General features: G+C 42.1%; 1 protein-coding gene across 4 annotated transcripts in view; it reads left to right on the forward strand.

Annotated features, from left to right (window-relative positions):
- The first annotated feature begins 2,439 nt into the window (after window positions 1-2,439).
- The window catches only part of LOC149311733 (lysine-specific demethylase 5A), a 61,198-nt gene continuing 44,947 nt past the window's right edge, over window positions 2,440-18,690 (forward strand). For 3 of the 4 annotated variants that reach the window (XM_089527795.1, XM_089527796.1, XM_089527798.1), the window contains exons 1-6: window positions 2,440-3,019; window positions 9,664-9,741; window positions 13,660-13,782; window positions 14,744-14,914; window positions 15,354-15,488; window positions 18,272-18,377. In XM_089527795.1, coding sequence (XP_089383921.1) covers window positions 2,840-3,019; window positions 9,664-9,741; window positions 13,660-13,782; window positions 14,744-14,914; window positions 15,354-15,488; window positions 18,272-18,377 — 793 coding nt within the window. In that variant the 5' untranslated portion in view covers window positions 2,440-2,839. The remainder of the gene's footprint in view (window positions 3,020-9,663; window positions 9,742-13,659; window positions 13,783-14,743; window positions 14,915-15,353; window positions 15,489-18,271; window positions 18,378-18,690) is intronic. The other variant, XM_089527797.1, reaches the window with a different exon arrangement.

Raw genomic sequence — 18,690 nt, forward strand, 5'->3', positions numbered from 1 at the left:
AGTGACATATTATAAGAAGCTTTGAGTATTCTTTTAAAAATGCATATCTTCAAGAGCTCCTACAAGTAAGAACACTTCCTTCTTTGGAGGTCTTTAAACAGAGGCTGGATGAATATTTGTTAGGGGTGCTTTGATTGTGAGTTCCTGCATGGCAGGAGGTTGGATTGGATAGCCTTTGAGGTTTCATCCAGCTCCATGAGTCTATGAAGTATCAAGAAAGCATATTACTGTTGAAAACAACACTAGATGCCACTTTGGAAAATATAGGTTATGAGCAAGCACTTGTTAGTATTTTTAAACAGCCTTAAAAAGTTTGGTATACATTCCAGTGGGGATGGGGAATGTATGATCTGTTGGATGTTGCTGGACTCCAGCTCCCATCATCTCCCAGAATTGGTTATAATGGCCACAACTGATGGAAACTGCAGTTCCAGACCATCTGAAATGCCATCCTTTCTCATTTCCAATGTAATGACTAGTGCAAGAAATAAGTTAAACCCAGGGTGACCAGATATCCTCTTTTTCCAGGACATTTCAACCTTCTGTCCAGGAGGGATTCCAGAATATCCTCCATTTTGAACAAGACTAAGGTCCAAAACACACTGCACCGAAATCCAGTTTGATGCCACTTTAACTGCCCAGGCTCAGAGCTAGGGAATTCTGGCAATTGTGGTTTACTGTGGCACCAGAGCTCTCTGACAGAGAAGGCTAAATGTCTCACAAAACTACAGTTCCAGAATTCCCTAGCACTGAACCAGGGTGGTTTATTAGCAAACATTTGTATATACCTTTTATTACCAAACATCTGTATATATAATTTAACACAGAAGCAATAAAGAATTCATATAATGGCTGCATCTGCACTGCAGAACTAATGCAGTTTGACACCACTTTAACTGACAGTGCTCAATGCTATGGAATTCTGGGATTTGTAGTTCAGTGAGCTATTTATCCTGATGCCAGAGGGATCTGGTGCCACAATGAACTACAAATCACAGAGTTCAATAGGGTGGAACCAGAGCAGTTAAAGTCGTGTCAAATCTGCACAATTTCTGCAGTGCAGATGACCCTGGAGGACACAATTAACATCTAAGCCATCCTAAGAACCTTTGTGGCCGAAGAGCAGGGTATAAATACTCTAAGTAAATAAGAAAATCATCCACGGAGCTCATACGGTGGCTTTGAGCTAACCCCCATGTTTCAGGCAAACCTTCCTCAGAGGAAGGTGGCTAGGACTAAAATATGTTAAGAAAGGCTTTAACGGCCCTGGCTCAGTGCTAGGGAATCCTGGGAATTGTAATTGTGGCCCTGGAGCTCTCTGACAGAGAAGGCTCAACGCCTCACAAAACTAGTTCCCAGAATTCTCTAACATCAAGCTAGGGCAGTTAAAGCAATCTCAAACTGAGGCTTCATCCACACAGGCACCGCTTTGTCTGGCTCAAGGCTATGGAATTCTGGGAGTTGGAGTTTGTTGTGGGGCCATCTGGGCCCCACAACAAACTCCAACTCCCAGAATTCCATAGCCTTGAGCCAGACAACTTAAAGCGATGCCAAACTGGGTTATTTCTCTAGTGTGGATGCAACCTGGATTATTTCTCCAGTGTGTTTTGGAGCAAAATCATGTAATAATAATACAATTATTATTATTATTAAAATGAGGTACTCAGAGGGCAGGGAGGTGTGTGTGTGTGTGGTAAATGTTGTGAACAACAGTGGCAGAAGTCTGTCAGGCCACTTTTGTTTTCGCTGTTGCTTGTGAGTTTATTTTTTACTATTTATTTTAAGCGTCGGGGAAAGGGCCTTAGTTCGACTGCGTTTCAAAAACCAGAGAGAACAAGAGCGAGGCCTTCGCCTCAGAGGAGAGGGAACTGTGAGCGAAAAGGCCCTTCGGTGGGAGGGGCCCGGTTGCCTAGGCGACCTGGGAGCGGCCGTTAACCCTGGGGACTTTTGAGGAGCGGAGGGGGTGGAGCAGAAGCGAGCACGAGGAACGCTGCGAACGCGGCGAGGGGCGGAGCCAGGTGTTCTGTGTTGGGCGGGGGAAAGAGATTGAATGGGAAACGAAGCTCAGGAGGAGGAGGCAGGTAGCCGGCGGGGGGGGGGGAGGTGAAGTGGGCGGGGCGAAGAAGAGGCGGACGTTAGCGGTGGGCAGGGCTCTGCGAAGATTCCAAGGGGAGGGGAGGGCGAAGCGAACCTATTTCATACAGAGAGAAAAGGGGGAGGAGGAGCACCGGAAGTTCTTTTTACGAAGTGCCTCTGTGTATTCATCCGCCTCAGGTTAAATATATATGTTATAACGTGCGGCCTCCGTAGAAGCACGCACAGCCTCTTCCCCCTTTTATCTTTCGAGAGGTTAAAAAAAAGCGGCGCATCGACGTAACAGCTGAATAAAACGACTTATAAAATAAGCGAAAGAAAAAAATAGTCCTTCGGCTGAAGAGAGAGGAAAACCGGGACTTCTTTAGCGGAAGGATACCTAAGTTCGGCTCTTCTTCCGCAAGGGAAAAAAAAGAAAGAAAGAAGGGGGCTTTAACTGAGACACGTCACTTCCGGCCAGAGGGAAAGAAGGGGAGGAAAAGGAAAGAAGGGTAGATAAAAAAACAACAACAACAGATACACACAACAAACCCTTCAGGGAAAAGGAGGAAGAGGAGGAGGAAGGCGCCACGGCAAACGGCGAAGGCCCCTCCGGCGGCGATAAGGCCGAGCCGCCTCACTGTTGGGGGGCAGCCCTTTTGGGGATGCCCCTCTGAGCCCCTCTGCCTTCCCTTCCTCTCCTCTCGCTTCCAGCGGCAACAAGGCCAGCATCCTCGGCATCGACGGCCTTGTCGCCGCCGCCGCCATGTCGGGGGACGAGGACGGCGTCCCTGGCGGGTCTCACTACGTGGCCGAGTTCGTCCCTCCGCCCGAGTGCCCCGTCTTCGAGCCCAGCTGGGAGGAGTTCAGCGACCCCCTCGGCTTCATCGGGCGCATCCGGCCCTTGGCTGAGAAGACCGGCATCTGCAAGATCAGGCCGCCTAAGGTACCCAAGAGGAAGGAGGACCAAGATGCCTCGCGTTGGCTGCATCCAGATTGGGGAAATAACCCGCTTTGGTAGCGCTTTAACTCTGTTTGGCTCAAGGCTATGGAATTCTGGGAGTTGGAGTTTGTTGTGGGGCCCAGAGCGGAACGGAGCTCCCTTCTGGGCCCCACAACAAACTCCAACTCCCAGAATTCCGTAGCAGTTGAGGCAGACAAAGAGCAATCTAAAATGAAACACACACACAGACATACATACAACAGCATCCCTTCCCAGCAGCGCCACAACTAAAATTCCCTTGCAGCCATAAAACAAGAGCCGGTCTTTAAAACGATCGAAACAGTCGACAAATATTAAAAGAGATTTTTATTAAAAGACTGAAACAGATTTTTAAAAGATTAAACTATATATACTTCCTTAGAGGTCTTTAAGCAGAGGCTGGATGGCCATCTGTCAATGGGGATGCTTTGATTAGGAGTTCCTGCAGGGCAGAATAAAGGGGTTGGACTGGATCAGGGCCCTTGGGGTCTCTTCCAACTGTTCTATGGTTCTGTGATATATAACTGTATCAATTTTTTTAAAAGGTCAACATCCCAGTCTATCCTTATAACAATTCATCAAAAACCTATGTGAAAAGCTAGGCCTTCGCCATTTAAAGTGGGGATCAAACTGTATTATTTGAGCAATGCGGATGCAGCCCAAGGCTCCCTGCCTCTGCAGTGCTTTGTTCCTGCACATTCATCCCTGTGACCTGCTTCGTAGCGTCCATCCATCTCGCCTGTGGCCTTCCTCTCTTTGTACATCATTCTTAGCGTTATTGTCTTTTCTGAAGTCATGCTTTCTTAGGATGCGACCAAAGTACGACAGCCTCAATCTGAACATCTTGGCTTCCAGAGGGAGGTCAGGCTTGATCTGTTCCAAGGACCCATTTGTTTTGTCTTTTTGGATGTCCATGGTATTTTCAGCACTCCTCTCCAGCGACACATCTCAAATGAGTTGATTTTCTCTTTCTCTGCTTTCTTCGACTCTCGCATCCATACATGGACAGCCGAAGAGTCCCTTTCCCCTCCTCCTCCAGAGCTGCCCCATCACCTGATCCTGGTTGGCGAGGCTTCACTTTTGAAAGAGGCCAAATGAACAAGGCTGGTTATTAGCCCTCTGGCTTTCTGTTGTGCTTTGTCAGGCCTTTTGTGTATTGTACGATCTCTCACAGCAGCAATGGCGCTTCTCTTAGGAAAGGGCAGCTCTGTAATACAAACAAAATTATATGTACTAGATATACATCTGCGTACGTACATTTAAAAACAGGACACTCTCAGCTGACTGGGTTTTAATTTTGGCTGTGGCAAAGCAGATGAGAATCACTGAACATTTTAAAATCTTAATCTTGGTGGTTGTTTTTCTCTGTCACAGACTAACAAGGCAACCTTCTGGAAATAAGCAAAGCACATCTTGAAATGGTTTGGAAACCAATAAGAGAAGGATGCAGGAAAGGAACAAAGGCTAAAAAAGAGAAAGGGAAATGGGGTGGGGTCCCCATGTAATGTAAAGTGTTTACACATCCCTGCTGTATTAGACAGAGATCAGTATAATAAGATTACTTAGGCTGCATCCACACTGCAGAAATAACCTGGTTTGAGACCGCTTTCAGTGCCTTGGCTCCATGCTGTGGATTTCTGGGAATTGTTGTGTGTTGTGGCCCCAGAGTGGTCTCAAACCGGGTTATTTCTGCAGTGTGTTTTGGACCTTAGTTACTAGCTAGTGGAAGACAGCTTGAGTATTGACCTTCAGCATAGACCATGGTCTACGTTTCATTGGTTCAGGATTGGAAGTCCTTCCTGGCCTTTAAGATATATGAAAGCTTCCACCAAAACCTTTTCAGTTCCTGCATTATATCCTCTTGGTCAGACTACTTCGGCACAACAACAACGTATGGCAGGATGGGCAGACTTCAGGCTTGCAGGATCCATTTTGCTTTTTCACAAACAGATTCACCATACAAAAATTTGTGAAAAGAAAACGAAAAAAGCATACTTAAAATTAAATAATGCTTGGACTAGATGCTTTGAATATCAGGACTGAACACCTCATAGCTTTCCAAGCAAAAATGTACCCATGCTGTTCTCACTTTTGTAGTGTAATTTGAGGGTGGTGGTGATGGTATTTTGTTGGTGCTACTGTTAAGTGACTGAGATGCTTTCTGCTCTGCCAGAATTCAGCCACAGACCTAACAGTAGATCTTGGCCTGTCTTCTGCCTACCCCTTGTTTTTTAGTGTATGGACTAAGTACATACTTCCCTCCACATTCGCTGGGGTTAGGGACACAGAATCCCCCTGAATGTGGAAAAACCGCAAATAACAAAAACACTTATGTTTTTACCTGAGAGAACACATCTCTAGGAATCTCTAGGTCCTCCAGTGCAACTCTGTGGTACACATCTGCCTTACATTGACCATGGAATTGCACTGGAGAAGCGACAAATGCCTAATGGAGTGTTCTCTCTAGGAATCTTTAGGCCCTTCAGTGCGACTTTTGGTTAAAGTGGACCATAGAGTTGTGCTGGAGGACCTAGATATTCCTAGAGAGAACATACTACTCAAATCCATGAATAATTAAATCCTCAAAAGTCAAACCTGCAAATGTAGAGAGATGAGTGGATAGCCTTAAGTTCTAGAACAGTTTTGTTTACTAGTGTTGAAGAAATAATTCTCTTCTGCACTATTTGTCTTTCTAGTTTGTATCATACGACATCTTTATGTTAAAACATCTCATGAAATTTTGAGTAGTAAGTTTTTTGAAGAAAATATCTGTTAAGGACATTAGAGTTCCTAGTACACTGAGCAGCTCTTTCCCAGTATCTAATGGATGGTATCTTTTCCCAGCATCTTTCTTCAAATGTTGCTCACTCCCCTTCTCCATCTAAGGTCATCTACATCCTGTCTTCTATCTTTGCTGCATTTTCTTTGTATATAGTTTCACCTGCATCTTGTAACTGTGGAGTTTATCAAATGGGAGGAATTTCTCTTAACTTCGAATGAAAAGAAAGGGAGGCCAGAACGCATTCACTTAAAGTCACTAGTTTAGCACAATTACGTGAATGTGCATTGCATTCAAACTGGCTTCCCATTGCCTGAAAATAGCATGCCATTGCCCAAATTTGCGTGTGGTAGTTTATCACGCAATAACGTGAAACCACATGATTGCGTTTGGACTGACTTCCCATTGTCCGAATTTGTGTGTAGTGGGTTATCACAAACCAACAAAAGTCCCAAATGACAAAAAACCCAAGATGTAAGAACACAAAACCAAACTGAAGGGTTCTTCCAAAGAAAATATTTATGTATGTAAAATATATCCAAATAAAATGTAACCCACCTCCAATTACCAAAACACACAACTGTGAAGAAATAAGGGATAAATTACACCCTCAAATAGAAAAGCCAGTAAAATTTCTAAAAGGGTATAAATACCCCACTGAAAAGTGAGCAGTAGTAAAGAACGAATAAAATGTCCAAACTCAAGGTCAGAAAATTCAGACCCTGGAACAAAAAGGCCAGTAAAGGTGTCTAAAAGGGTAGCAGAAGCTGAGTTGAGCACAGACACATTGTGTTTATTAGATATATTATATTTTAAATAATTGCAGGCCACTGAGGAAGACAACAGTTGTTGAAACGCGTCTGGTCTCTAGTGTTTTATATCATTTTATGTTTTTATTTATTTTACATTTATATAATTCTTAGTGGGGTATTGTTACCCTTTCAGACACCTTTACTGGCTTTTTTGTTCCAGGGTCTGGATTTTCTGACCTTGAGTTTGGACATTTTATTCATTCTTGTCTAATAAACTCCAGTGTATTGAAATGAAGAAGTGATGGTAGCTGTTCTGTTCTCTTTTACCAATCCATTACTCCAAGAATCTGGAACATAGGGGGAAAAACAATAGCTGTCATTAGAGTTTGCAGGCTTTTCTCTCTGCAAGACTTCTGTGTCTTTAACGGCTGTTTGATAATCAGAAATTCAGAATGTATTAGCAGAGGGGTCCTGTCAGAAGAAGAATTTACTTCTCCTAGGGTTAGGTGGTCCTTCTTTCTCTAAGTTCAGATCAGTAATGATTTTCTAAACTGGATCTGTAGATGGTTTTGGGAGGTGAATTTGTTTAGCAACAAACTTACAACTGACTTTCAATTGATGTTGAAGAAGATGAATCTTGAAGTAGTCTTGTAGCTCATTTCATCCCATACATTGGGAAGGGATCAGTAACAATAAAAAAGTTACCAAATGCATTGTAAAAAACCAACATTTTTAAAAAATTCAGGACAGCAAGTAGAGATGATTACTGCAAGAAGGTCTATTTGAAAGAGTCCATTGTTTGAATATGATGACAAGGCTAGACTTCTAACAAAATTACAATTGTTAGTTCACCTCACAACATTTTTGCCCTTTTGCAGTCATGTTTATACTAGAATACACCACACCGAAAAAGTACAATTTAAAACAAGAAGATCAGTGCTGCACAAAAGATTGAAAAAAAACTTCAGGTGTTAGAAGAAGCTGCTCTTAAGTATTGTACAGGTAGCTCTTTTTCATGAGCTCTGTGTTCTTTTGGAGGGTTCTGTATTCGCCATGTAGTGTATTGCTCTAAATGAAGTTGCTTATTTTAGCTACCTGCAGAAGTAACTCTGTTTTCTACTTAAATATTGTACTGAACAGTAACAAACACTGTTGTCACTTCTCTGGTTACTTGTGACAAATGATTCCCCCCCCCCCCCCCTTTTAGTGTGCCAGAGTGGCTCTGAGGTACTCAAGTAAAATATTTTAGGGGCTGGCCACACTATATTTTTAGGTTTAAACTGAGTGTTTGGTATTCTCAGTGGAACCTTTGAAAAATCCATGCTACTTAAATTAGTTAAGACAAAAGTTGTAAATATTTCAGTGGGTCTACTTTGTATGATTAATGTTGGGATTATCTGATATGCTTACAAGACCATAGTATTGTGTTTTTCCTCGTCAAAATCAAAACAGGGTTTTACAACATTGTGAAATACTCCTGGCAGCTGTGTATTCCTCTCATGCCTATATCTTTCTCACTGGAGTAAATTGACAAGTATGGCGGGTTACAAACCGCCAAAAAATATGTATGGAATACGTATTAGGGTTAGGAAGGGGCGGTGCTTCCGCACCCCCCTAACCCTAGTACGTATTCGATACGTACAACCTGGCGGCGCCCCTTCCACATGGGGGCCGCCATGTTTACGTATCGGACGTTGTGCGTCCGCACGTGTCGCGGCGTCTATGACGTCGCAAGTCCGCCCCTGGCGCCTCGCGACGTCATAGAGGCGCCGCTTAAAGAAGCTCCATTTTGGAGCTTCTTTTTCGGTCCGTGCGGGAGCCGCGCGGTGTGGCTGCTGCGGCTGCTGCGGCTCCCGCACGGAGCAAACGGCGGCGGCGGCAGACCGCCTCAAAGTGGCGGTTTATAACCCGCCTATGTGTCTTACTTCATATATTAAGTCACATGATTGAAGAGTTAGAGTTTGTAGGTTTTAAGCCCAATAGATGTTCATATATGTTGGCACTCTGATTCTCACTAGCTCTGAAATGAATCAATGCATTTTTTTCACTGAAAGCCTTATCAGTTTACAGATTAATCTTGACAGTTGTAGTCTACAATATTCTAAGCTGTGCATTTGCTCTTTCTACATAACTGCAGATTTTTTAAAAAAAAAATTCTTAGGGCACGTCTACAAGGACCATATTATTATTATTATTAACATTAACCTTTATTTATATAGCGCTGTAAATTTACACAGCGCTGTACATATAATCTTTTAGTTAGATGGTTCCCTGCCCTCAGGCTTACAGTCTAAGAAGACACGACACAAAAGGAGAAGGGAGTGGTGGTGGGGAATGGGATCAGGTCCAGCAGTTCTTCTCCACCTCCGAGGCCTGGACCAAGGCAGATGGACTGGAGGAAGGGCTTGGCTTCTTAATGGATGCTTAAAAGGAGGCTTCCTGGGTCAGAGAGGGGCTCACCTCTGGGAATGCTTCTCTAAACAATATAGTCTTTAACTCAGTTTTGAAACTGGGTAGAGAAGTGATGAGGTGTGCATGTGGGGGAAGAAGGTTCCAGGAGTAAGGGGCAGCAAGCGAGAAGGGATGAATTCAGGAGGGGGCAGTGGTAGTCCTACACTGTGACAGGAGACCTTGACTACAAGAGCGGAGGGTGCGAGTAGGAATGTAAGGAAAAAACATATGAAGCTGTTCTTCCCATGTACCCAACAATCCGTGCAGCAACCTGTGCGCACGATGCAAGAACTAATCCTTCAGTTTGGGTATGGATTGCCTGCATGACGGAAAGCCAATTCTGCATCAAATCCATTCTTTTCTTCCCTTAAACCAGTGTAAAAAAACTTGACCTTTTATTCTGGATTTTGCAGGAAAATTCAGAGCACTTTTTAACAACGCTGGTCAGCTGTCTACACATGTGTTCATGTGTGAGTTGTTCTCTCTACGCTAACAACGACGTGCCTAGCTCCAGGGCAACTGTGGGGCTGAACTACTCAGGGAACAGAAAAATACAGAAAAATCATTAACTATGTATATTTTTAAGGGCTTGTATCTTGAAATTTAGTTTTCCTTTTTATCCTTAGGACTGGCAGCCACCTTTTGCATGTGATGTGCAAAATTTTCGATTTACCCCACGAGTTCAACGCTTGAATGAATTGGAGGTAAGCTTTTTAACCATTTACTTAAATATGTATGAAAGAAAGTATTAAGCCCACTCTTTTTTTTTAAATGAGGGTTCTTAATGATTGGCTAAATAACATAGCCCTTTTCATATTATACATGGGCCTACTTTCAATAAAATTGTTTCCCAATTTATTAATAGTTTTTTCCCCAATGCACAATATATAGTCAAAGACCTTCTTATCTTATATTGGAAATGTCTGATAACTTGCGTTCTTAGTGACAGTAGCCCTGTTGGCATATTTCCCATCATATGAGTAGGGAGAGTGGGAAAGCACTTGCTAGCCCCACCACCTTTGTTATGTTACTGATGTTCCTTTAGTCTCCACATGTTAGCATTTAATGTCTGCAGGAGGAAGGCTGCTGTTAGTGTCCTGTGATTTTATACTGTGCAATGGATTTTCCTGGTATAGACATTTGGATTTAACATGGAAAGCTGTAGGATCTTGTCATCAGAAATATATGAGATGGAGTGGGTAGCACCTTCCTTGCTTTCATCCTGGCAGGGAGCATGTGAAAAGAAATAGCAGAACAGAACTTGAGTTTCACTGATTCCAGTGTTACTTGCTTCCACATATGTATTCTTGGCTCTCAGTTCTAAGACTTAATGCCAGCTATAGTGGGGTCCACTATATTTGTTGTTGCTGTTGTGTACTTTCAATTTGTTTCTGATTTATGATGACCCTAAGATAGACCTATCATGGGTTGTTTTTTTTTGGCAAGTTTCTTCAGAGGGGGTTTGCCATTGCCATGTTCTGAGGCTGTGAAAGAGTGACTTGCCAGATATCACCCAGTGGATTTATATGGCTGAGCCAGGATTTGAACCCTGATCTCCAGAGTCATAGTCCAATGTTCAAACCACTACACCATATTGGCTTAAGTTATGGATTGTTTGAAACATGCCATTTCTCAGTAGATAAGACCCCCACATCCTGTAGTTTGGGTTATGCTCCGCCCACTCACTCCAGTAGGCAGGAAGTAAAGAAGAGAGAACTTCAGGTGACCCCATGTGGGTGGAGCTAACCCTAGAAGGCCAGTCGTACAACAGCCGAATGCTCCAAACAACACTGCCTTCTTCTGGGGCTGGAAAAATGGACTTGCTCAGATCTAATATACCATGTAGCATAAAGCTCCATATAGGGAGTTACAGCCAGCCCTCTGTATACCCACAGCTTCTAAATATGTGTGTGTGTGTGTGTGTGTGTGTGTGTGTGTATATATATAAACCTTGATTTTACTATTTTATATAATGGACTCCATTTTACTGTGCCATTATATTTTACAGGACGTGAGCTTGGACTCACCAATGTCTGTGAGATAAAGGTTAATCCAGTGCCTCCCTTGCCTAACCATGAAATTAGTCTTATTTTACACAGGTGCACAGATGTTCCAGTAAAGAACTGCACATTGTTCTGAAATATTAGTTGGTGGTCAGACATTAACATTGCTCTTTCAGAGTGGTAAGTCTTCATTGTTACAAGTAAAATCACCATAATATCACCTTCATTGCTATAATCAGTTGGCAAGGTGATCAGTGATAGGGAGGAAGCTGGCATAGGTCCAGATTGGATCAAGTTCCATTCTGATTGATCACATAATCCACCATAATCCACATTTTAGACAAGTTGAAACTCTGGAGGTTTAACTGGCAATCCTTCTCCCCATTGGGCTCACTAGCTTGTGATTTTTCCCTAGACTGGCTACTAAGGGGAAAATAGGATTGACCGTGAAACAAAGGGCACCCATGCCTGACATTCCTGCCAGTCTCAGGGTGAACCGGTCCCTCTCCATCTCTATACCAATGCTAGTGGAAGTGGCAGTCCCTTGGCCAGATCTGCTACTCCCGTTAAACTCCCATAAAACAATATAAACAGTTGCTGTTTCTTCAGACCAGATAGCCTGGGAAACACTGTTCTATAACACATTAGTTAGCATGGAGGTCCTTCAGGACTCCCTGAAACCCTCAGTCTTCTCCTTATTGAAATTCTTCCTGGAGGACATGGGCGTGAGCCTTAGGCCACCACAGCCATAAACAGACTTCACTTATAACCTCACTGTTGTGATGCAGGCAAGGGGCCAGGATGGGATGGCATCCCATCTCCATGGTCAGAGACTCCTCAGGTGACTTGTTGTTTGCCTTGTCTACACAACACCTTTTCTCTTCTGGGATTTATACGTAGTCCTGAGGGTGCTGACTGTCTTAGTTCCTAAGGGAGATTTTCTCTAAGCCATTTGTCTGGTTGGGTCCCCTCCTGATTCTGCCCCTTTGGCACATGGGGGGGTCTGAGCCTGGGGTCCTGCTGTCACACTAGCAGCTCAGTGTTATTACAACTGACTCCATGGTAATTCAGCCAAACCCAGACCCCACCCTTAGGGTGAGCTCTAATCTCCTCAGAGGTCAGCATCATATCCGCCCAGCCTTCTCCTTCATTCTCCCAGACACTGGAAAGAATTTTAAACATACACCATGCTGGAGAGCCAGCCACCCATAGAGGAGAAACAGCTTTGTTCCTCTGAAACCTCATTTTGTTTCCTTTTAGCTCTGTTCGATGGGCAAGAAGGCATCAGTCTCTATGCCTAGCAGGTGGGCCAGGCCTGGCATTATTACTGCCATAAATCCTTGAGAGGTTACCACCAAAAACCAAGTCACCCATGCCAAAGACTACAGGTGCATGAGCACCTCTAGTCATCATAGGACCTATAACAAAGACCATCAGTGTGGCCACTTACAAGCCACCATACACACTTGTTAGGCATTACTAGCTTGACAGCTTGACTCAGCTGAGGCTGCTGTTGACAACAAGGTCTTGCAGCAGGTGCTCAAACCTATGTTTCTGAGGGGCCAGCACTGCCCACCCTGTTTAGATCGGCTTTGGTAAATCCCAAACTACAGGATGTGGGGGTCTTATCTGCTGGGAAAAGGGACATTGGCTCTTACCTGTGATATGTCCGTTTCCTGTAGATAAGAGCCCCACATCCTGGCCCACCCTCAGGGGTTCTGGCATAGGGATTGTTCATGTCCACATAGTTCTTCTCTATGGAGGGCAAGCTAGATTGCTCACTGCCTGTCTCTGTTACCATCCAATTCTCTATGTTTGATATCCAAATAAATGGTTTGTTTTTTTCTGGAGCATTCGGCTGTTGCAGCGACTGGCCTTCTAGGGTTAGCTTCACCCACGGGGGGTCACCAGAAAGTCTCTCTCTTTACTAACTGCCTATTGGAGTGAGTGGGCAGAGCATAACCCAAACTACAGGATGTGTAGTTTCAGCTCACTGTTTCAGTAGTTAGGTTTAAGAGCAGCTTAGGATTTGGAGAGTATACTAAACTCTAGTTAACTTCAAAGGGAACCAGAAGCATCTGATATCCTTCCTTACTTCTGTATGGGGTAGGCTGGAGAGAGGGAAAGAATGAATAAACCTGCAGGATCCATTTTAGATACACCCCTCTAGTTATTGTTTTTCCTGACCTGTGCTGCTCTACAAATGTTACTTTCCAGTGTGAAAGGAGAAGCCTTCACCATCATGAGGGGTGCAAAAAACTTCTTTAAGCTCAAGTGTTCAAATGCTCATATCTATCATCAAATGAAATACAGTTGCCCCTGGACCCCCCCCCCCCGGCCGGCGAATTCCAAATCTCGTGCATATTCAAGCCCCATAGACTTGAATGGGGCATGGGCGCGCGCCCCATTAAGGTTAATAACAGTCGCCCCTCCGCAGATTTTGAAGTACATGGATTTCAAGTCTGCGGACTTGGAGGGGTGACTGTAATCTGAATTGACATTTTCTGCTCCTTAAGCTCTTTAGTGTTCAGATGAGGTGACTGTGCATGTTTCTGTTTTTCCCTTGGACAGTCTACCTCTCTCATATGATACCCATCTGCTGCTTTGTTTTATTAATAGGCAATGACTAGAGTGAAGCTGGACTTCTTAGATCAACTGGCAAAATTTTGGGAACTTCAAGGGTCTACGCTAAAAATTCCAGTGGTGGAGAGAAAAATACTGGATCTTTACTCACTGAGCAAGGTGAGTAGGAGTCTTAAGAGGTTGACAGTTGTTTAATCAGGATAATGTTCCTAGTCTGAATAGGAAACATAGCTCAGTGTAAAGGAAGTATTCTAGTGCTTTCTTTTTGGTCTGAACTGTGGGCTGCTTTAATTGAGAATACCCCGCAATGTTATTGTGTTGCTTTTATCTTAGCAACTTGGGCCCAAAACAGATGGGCAGTAAAGTGCGGCTTCTGGCCACTCTGGGAGTGTGGTGTTTAGATGACGCACACTCCCAGAGCGGCTGGATCAGGGCCAGACATGTGCAGTTGCTATGGTCCCGCACTGATTGGGTCAGGAGTGGCCTCTGGCCTCTCCTTTTGCCCAATTTGTTTGAGACCAAAGTCTTGTGGCACAGGTTTTTTAAATAATGCCATAATATTTCAGGAGCTCATATTAATTGTTTTAATCTTTAAGTTGTGGCAAGACTTCATTGATTTGACTACAGCATACTTTATATTAGAACTATTGGGAAAGGGCTGTAGCTTGGTGGCAGAAGACTTGCTTTTACGCAAAAGTTGCTAGGTGAAATCCTTGACATCTGTAGATAGGATAATGGCAGACTTAAAACCTTGGAGAGCTGCTTGAATATGTGGCACTGAGCTAGATGGACCAGTGGTATAATTCAGTGCAAGACAATGCCTGTCTTTATGATTCATAATGCATGCGGCAGTTCTGCATGAAAAATATTCTTAGACTAGCAGTTAGGAACACACAGTTCTTTAGACTTTGTTGAGTTTCAACTCATTGCACTCTTCAGTATTGACTGTGCTGGCTAGGACTGAGATGCTGTTCAACAACATGTGGTGAGGTGTATGAATATGACTCCTGCCTTGGGTCCTGTCTGGTTTTATATTTAGGGTGCAAATTAATGCTATGTTTTCAGAACCACTTGCATACAGTTTTCTAAAAGATAATGTTATACTTTACTTCTGTTTCAGATTGTTGCTAGCAAAGGAGGCTTTGAAGTGGTCTCTAAAGAGAAAAAATGGTCTAAAGTGGCTAACCGACTTGGTTACATGCCAGCAAAGACAACAGGCTCACTCTTGAAGTCACACTATGAACGGATCCTGTATCCATATGAGCTTTTCCAGTCTGGTGTCAGCCTTATGGTGAGAGGGAATTGTTTGCAGGAGATTAATATCAACAGTATTTAAAATAAATATACTTTTGTGTTTTACATTATGTGATGTTCTTTGCATTTCCCCGTGGAAGCAACTTTCCTATATGCTCTTAACTAGAGGTATGTTGTTTTGTGGTGTAATTGCAGCCAGTTACCTTCTCTGCATATGTTTGCAGTCAACTTTAATAGGATGGGGCCTTTGTTGGAAGGGAACCAAACACAGGATCTTAATTTTTCTTGGTTAGGCAGCAAAATTTGAGAATCTCCTTTGTTCAGGTTTCATGGATGACTCTATTCCAGATGACATTTGTAATGTAATGTGTCATTGTTGTAGCGCTTCTCCCCAGTAGTGATGCTCATTTTGAAAACCAGAGTCTGACATCCTGGATCCAACCAACTTGGTGTCCTTCTGTGCTCTGATTCTTTAGGGCATCCAAAAGCCAAACTTGGACCTTAAGGAAAAAGTGGAGGTTGAGGACCTCGGCATTGATGCCCAGTCTCCCCCAAAGCAGGGTACAAGAATGAACGTTGTGCTGAAGAGAACCAGACGTGTCAAGTCCCAGGTACCCAGATTACTTGGCCACTGTAGACAGAGTGCCTTTAGTTTTTGCACCAGTGTAGAAACACTGGACATGCAGCAGCCTTTGTCTGGCCGTCGGAGCTCCTCAAGCATACCAAAAGGATATCTGCCCTTGAAAATATTAAAAGTGAACATATTAGATGTTGCACAAATTGTCCTAGCCTAATTATTTTTTTTTCTACCACCCAGATAAGTTAAAATAAGAAGCAGGATTTTGCTTGTGCTAGCTTCTTATATTGGACTGAACTGTTACAGCATGGTAGCTAAGACTGTAAAGTGGAAATTGCCTGGTTTTTATTTCTGTCAGAATCTAGGAGGGTAGCCTTAATCCAGCCACCCATCTTTAGACTTTATCATCTTACCCAATGTTGTTATGGGATGTTATGCTCGTCTGCCTTTCAGCTGTAATAGCTGATGCAATGTACATTTCAAGTACCCTTAAAACATAAATGATAAGGTCTTATGTGTATGAACAAATATACCAATATAGCCAAATGAGTAGAAATAGGTTAAAGGAACTTATGTATGAGTTTTCAAGTGCAGACCTGGTATGTAGATATTTGTGCGTGAGAGAGATGGAAAGGAATACTTAAGAATGATAATTTCTAATCACGAAGAGGAGCTTCCCATAAAGAGGGTTTTCCAAGCAATGTCTGGTTCTTCTCTTCACACTTTAAGTCTTTCTCTTAAAATAATCATTTTCTTTCATGTGAGTTAATAGTTTTACCCAGAACTGAGAGCTGTCTAAACTCCATGAAGCCCAAGTTTCTTCTGTATGGACACCTGAATATTGTACATAGCATTGATAGTCTTTTCTTTTCCCATCGTTGTTAAACTTTGTGTGTTAAATGAAGGCTGTTAAAGCAATATGCTCAGTTTATCTGTAGTAGATAGCAAATACCTTTGTTCGTAAATTTAATCATATGGGTGGTGGAATAGATGATTAAACGTATTTTCTAAACTTAGCAAACCTTGGTGAGGGTTTTATTTGAAAATTGCTGTTACTTGTTACATAGCAGCCTGCTCAGGCAGTCTCTCACTAGAAATACTTGGTTTTGCTGTTGCTTGGCCACTTGCATAGAGATGGGAATGGAGAGGGCAGAACAAATCTTCCATAAATCATGCTCTGAGAATTAATGTTAATGGAAGATGTAAATGTTTCAGTAATTTTAAAATTAATTCTGTGAAGAAGGCATATACAATCCAAGTATCATTTCTGTTTTTATTTCTTCTAATCTCTTTTGCAGTCAGGTTTTCTGCCTGGATACTGTCTTTAAAAGTTGAAATGAAGTATTCTTTATTGCTTCCTGAACACTTTAGAAAATTTAAATGTGACATTCTGGAAAAAGGAGAATAAAAGGAAAATGATATTTATTCAAAATGGAAATATTTTATTTTAAAAAGGGGTCTTCTATCTGACTTCATTTTGTAAACCATATACAGAACCAGAATTGAATATAATGATAGCTTACTGATGATGAGAATTGGATTGTTGTTTGAAATTATATGAACAAGCACAAGCATGGAATATCAATATATTAAAAATAACAGGTTAACTGTTATTTTTAATATATTGATGATTCCCCTGTTGTAATAAAGTACTTCAGATGTTTGTGTATTGATACTTTAGTTGCTAAAGTTTTACTGAAGAAAAAATAAATCTGTATTTAGTTTTGGTTTGTATTTTCCCCTTTGTTCATCTCTTCAAAGAGGTTTAAAACCTTCTTCATTCTTGGGTCTGTTTGTCTGATAAATCAATTCTCATGGTTCATCTTGTTTTGCTGATGTTTTTGGAATTGGATATGTACATTAGCTAGATGATTCCCAGTGGTACACTTCTGGATTAGAATAGATTTTCCCCAGACTCTTATTTATGCTTGCCTTCAGGCCCAAGGTGAAAAGTATTCCTGTTCTTTTTCAACTTTCGTGCTTTGGGTATAATGGGGTCTGCACCAAGACATATTTCTCCTGAGATACATGGCATATAAACAATGAACAAAAGATATCTTAAAATTTACTGTTTAAGGATGAAGTAGAACCGTTACGATGACTTAGATTTTTATGGACATTGTTCTGAAATTCAGTTAAGTATTTTAAGTTCTGGAAAATTATCTGACATAAATGATGTGGTTTAATCTGTATTCTCTGTCTGTAGAATTGTTTATACTGCTTTCCCATAAGATACATAATCTGACATATGACCAATTCAAACAAAATCATATTCAGAAAGTAACTACAAAATAGCTAGAATGAAAGCAATTAAAACTTCAGGAATCTCTCTGTGTAGCTTTAATTGTGTATTTTCATGTTCAACTTGTGCACTAACAGTTTCTGTCATTGTAAATCTGGGGTGTTATGTTTCTAAAGCAGTAAACCCAATTTGAATGGAAAGGCTTTGGTGGGAGGCCACTCACTGATCAGTGGTAGCAACTTTGACTTGTGTGCAGAAGGCCATAGGCTCACACTTTAGTTGATAGAGCTATCTTGAGTGAAACCTTGGAGGGCCACTTTTAGTGTTAATTTTAATTTTTGAAATATTCTTCCTACTGTTAACATTTTGAATCTGTGTTAGGAAAAGTAAATTGTATTGGTTGTCAAAAACTTGTTAAAGATGAAGATGGAGGTAAGTCGTATGTTCTTCTGAAGTTGTTCTAAGAAGTGACTTATTCTGTGGAGCATAGGTTTGATGCAGCTCCTGATTCAGCTGCTCAGCTAGTTATCTTCAATGTAAATGATAATGGTGTATTCATATGATCTTGATTTTAGGCAGAGGCAGGAGAGATGAGTAGAAACACAGAACTGAAGAAGCTCCAGATCTTTGGAGCAGGACCAAAAATGATGGGATTGGCATTGGGAACAAAGGAAAAAGAAGGTAATCAGAAGCTTCGGAGGTGCTACAATTTAAATAGAGTGAGAACATAGTAACGCATCTGGTGCAGCATTATAACTTGTGCATTTCAGAGCTTGATAAAACAATTGTCTGCTCACTTTGCAGAGTGTTCGGTAAATACCATGTATAGTGGAGTTGTTTGCAGTTGGCTCTCTGTAGCCACAGATTCAGCCATCTATGGCTTGAAAATATATTTTTTAAAAATATAAATTCCAAAAAGCAAACCTTGAAGGACACTATTTTCTATGTCATTGTATTTGGTATCCAGGGGAAGGTGGCTGGAACCAAACCCTAG

This window comes from Sceloporus occidentalis, unplaced genomic scaffold (assembly GCF_023333645.1).
Source record: "Sceloporus occidentalis isolate IW3139 unplaced genomic scaffold, rSceOcc1.0.p SCAF_5, whole genome shotgun sequence".
In the NCBI taxonomy this organism is placed as follows: Eukaryota; Metazoa; Chordata; class Lepidosauria; order Squamata; family Phrynosomatidae; genus Sceloporus; species Sceloporus occidentalis.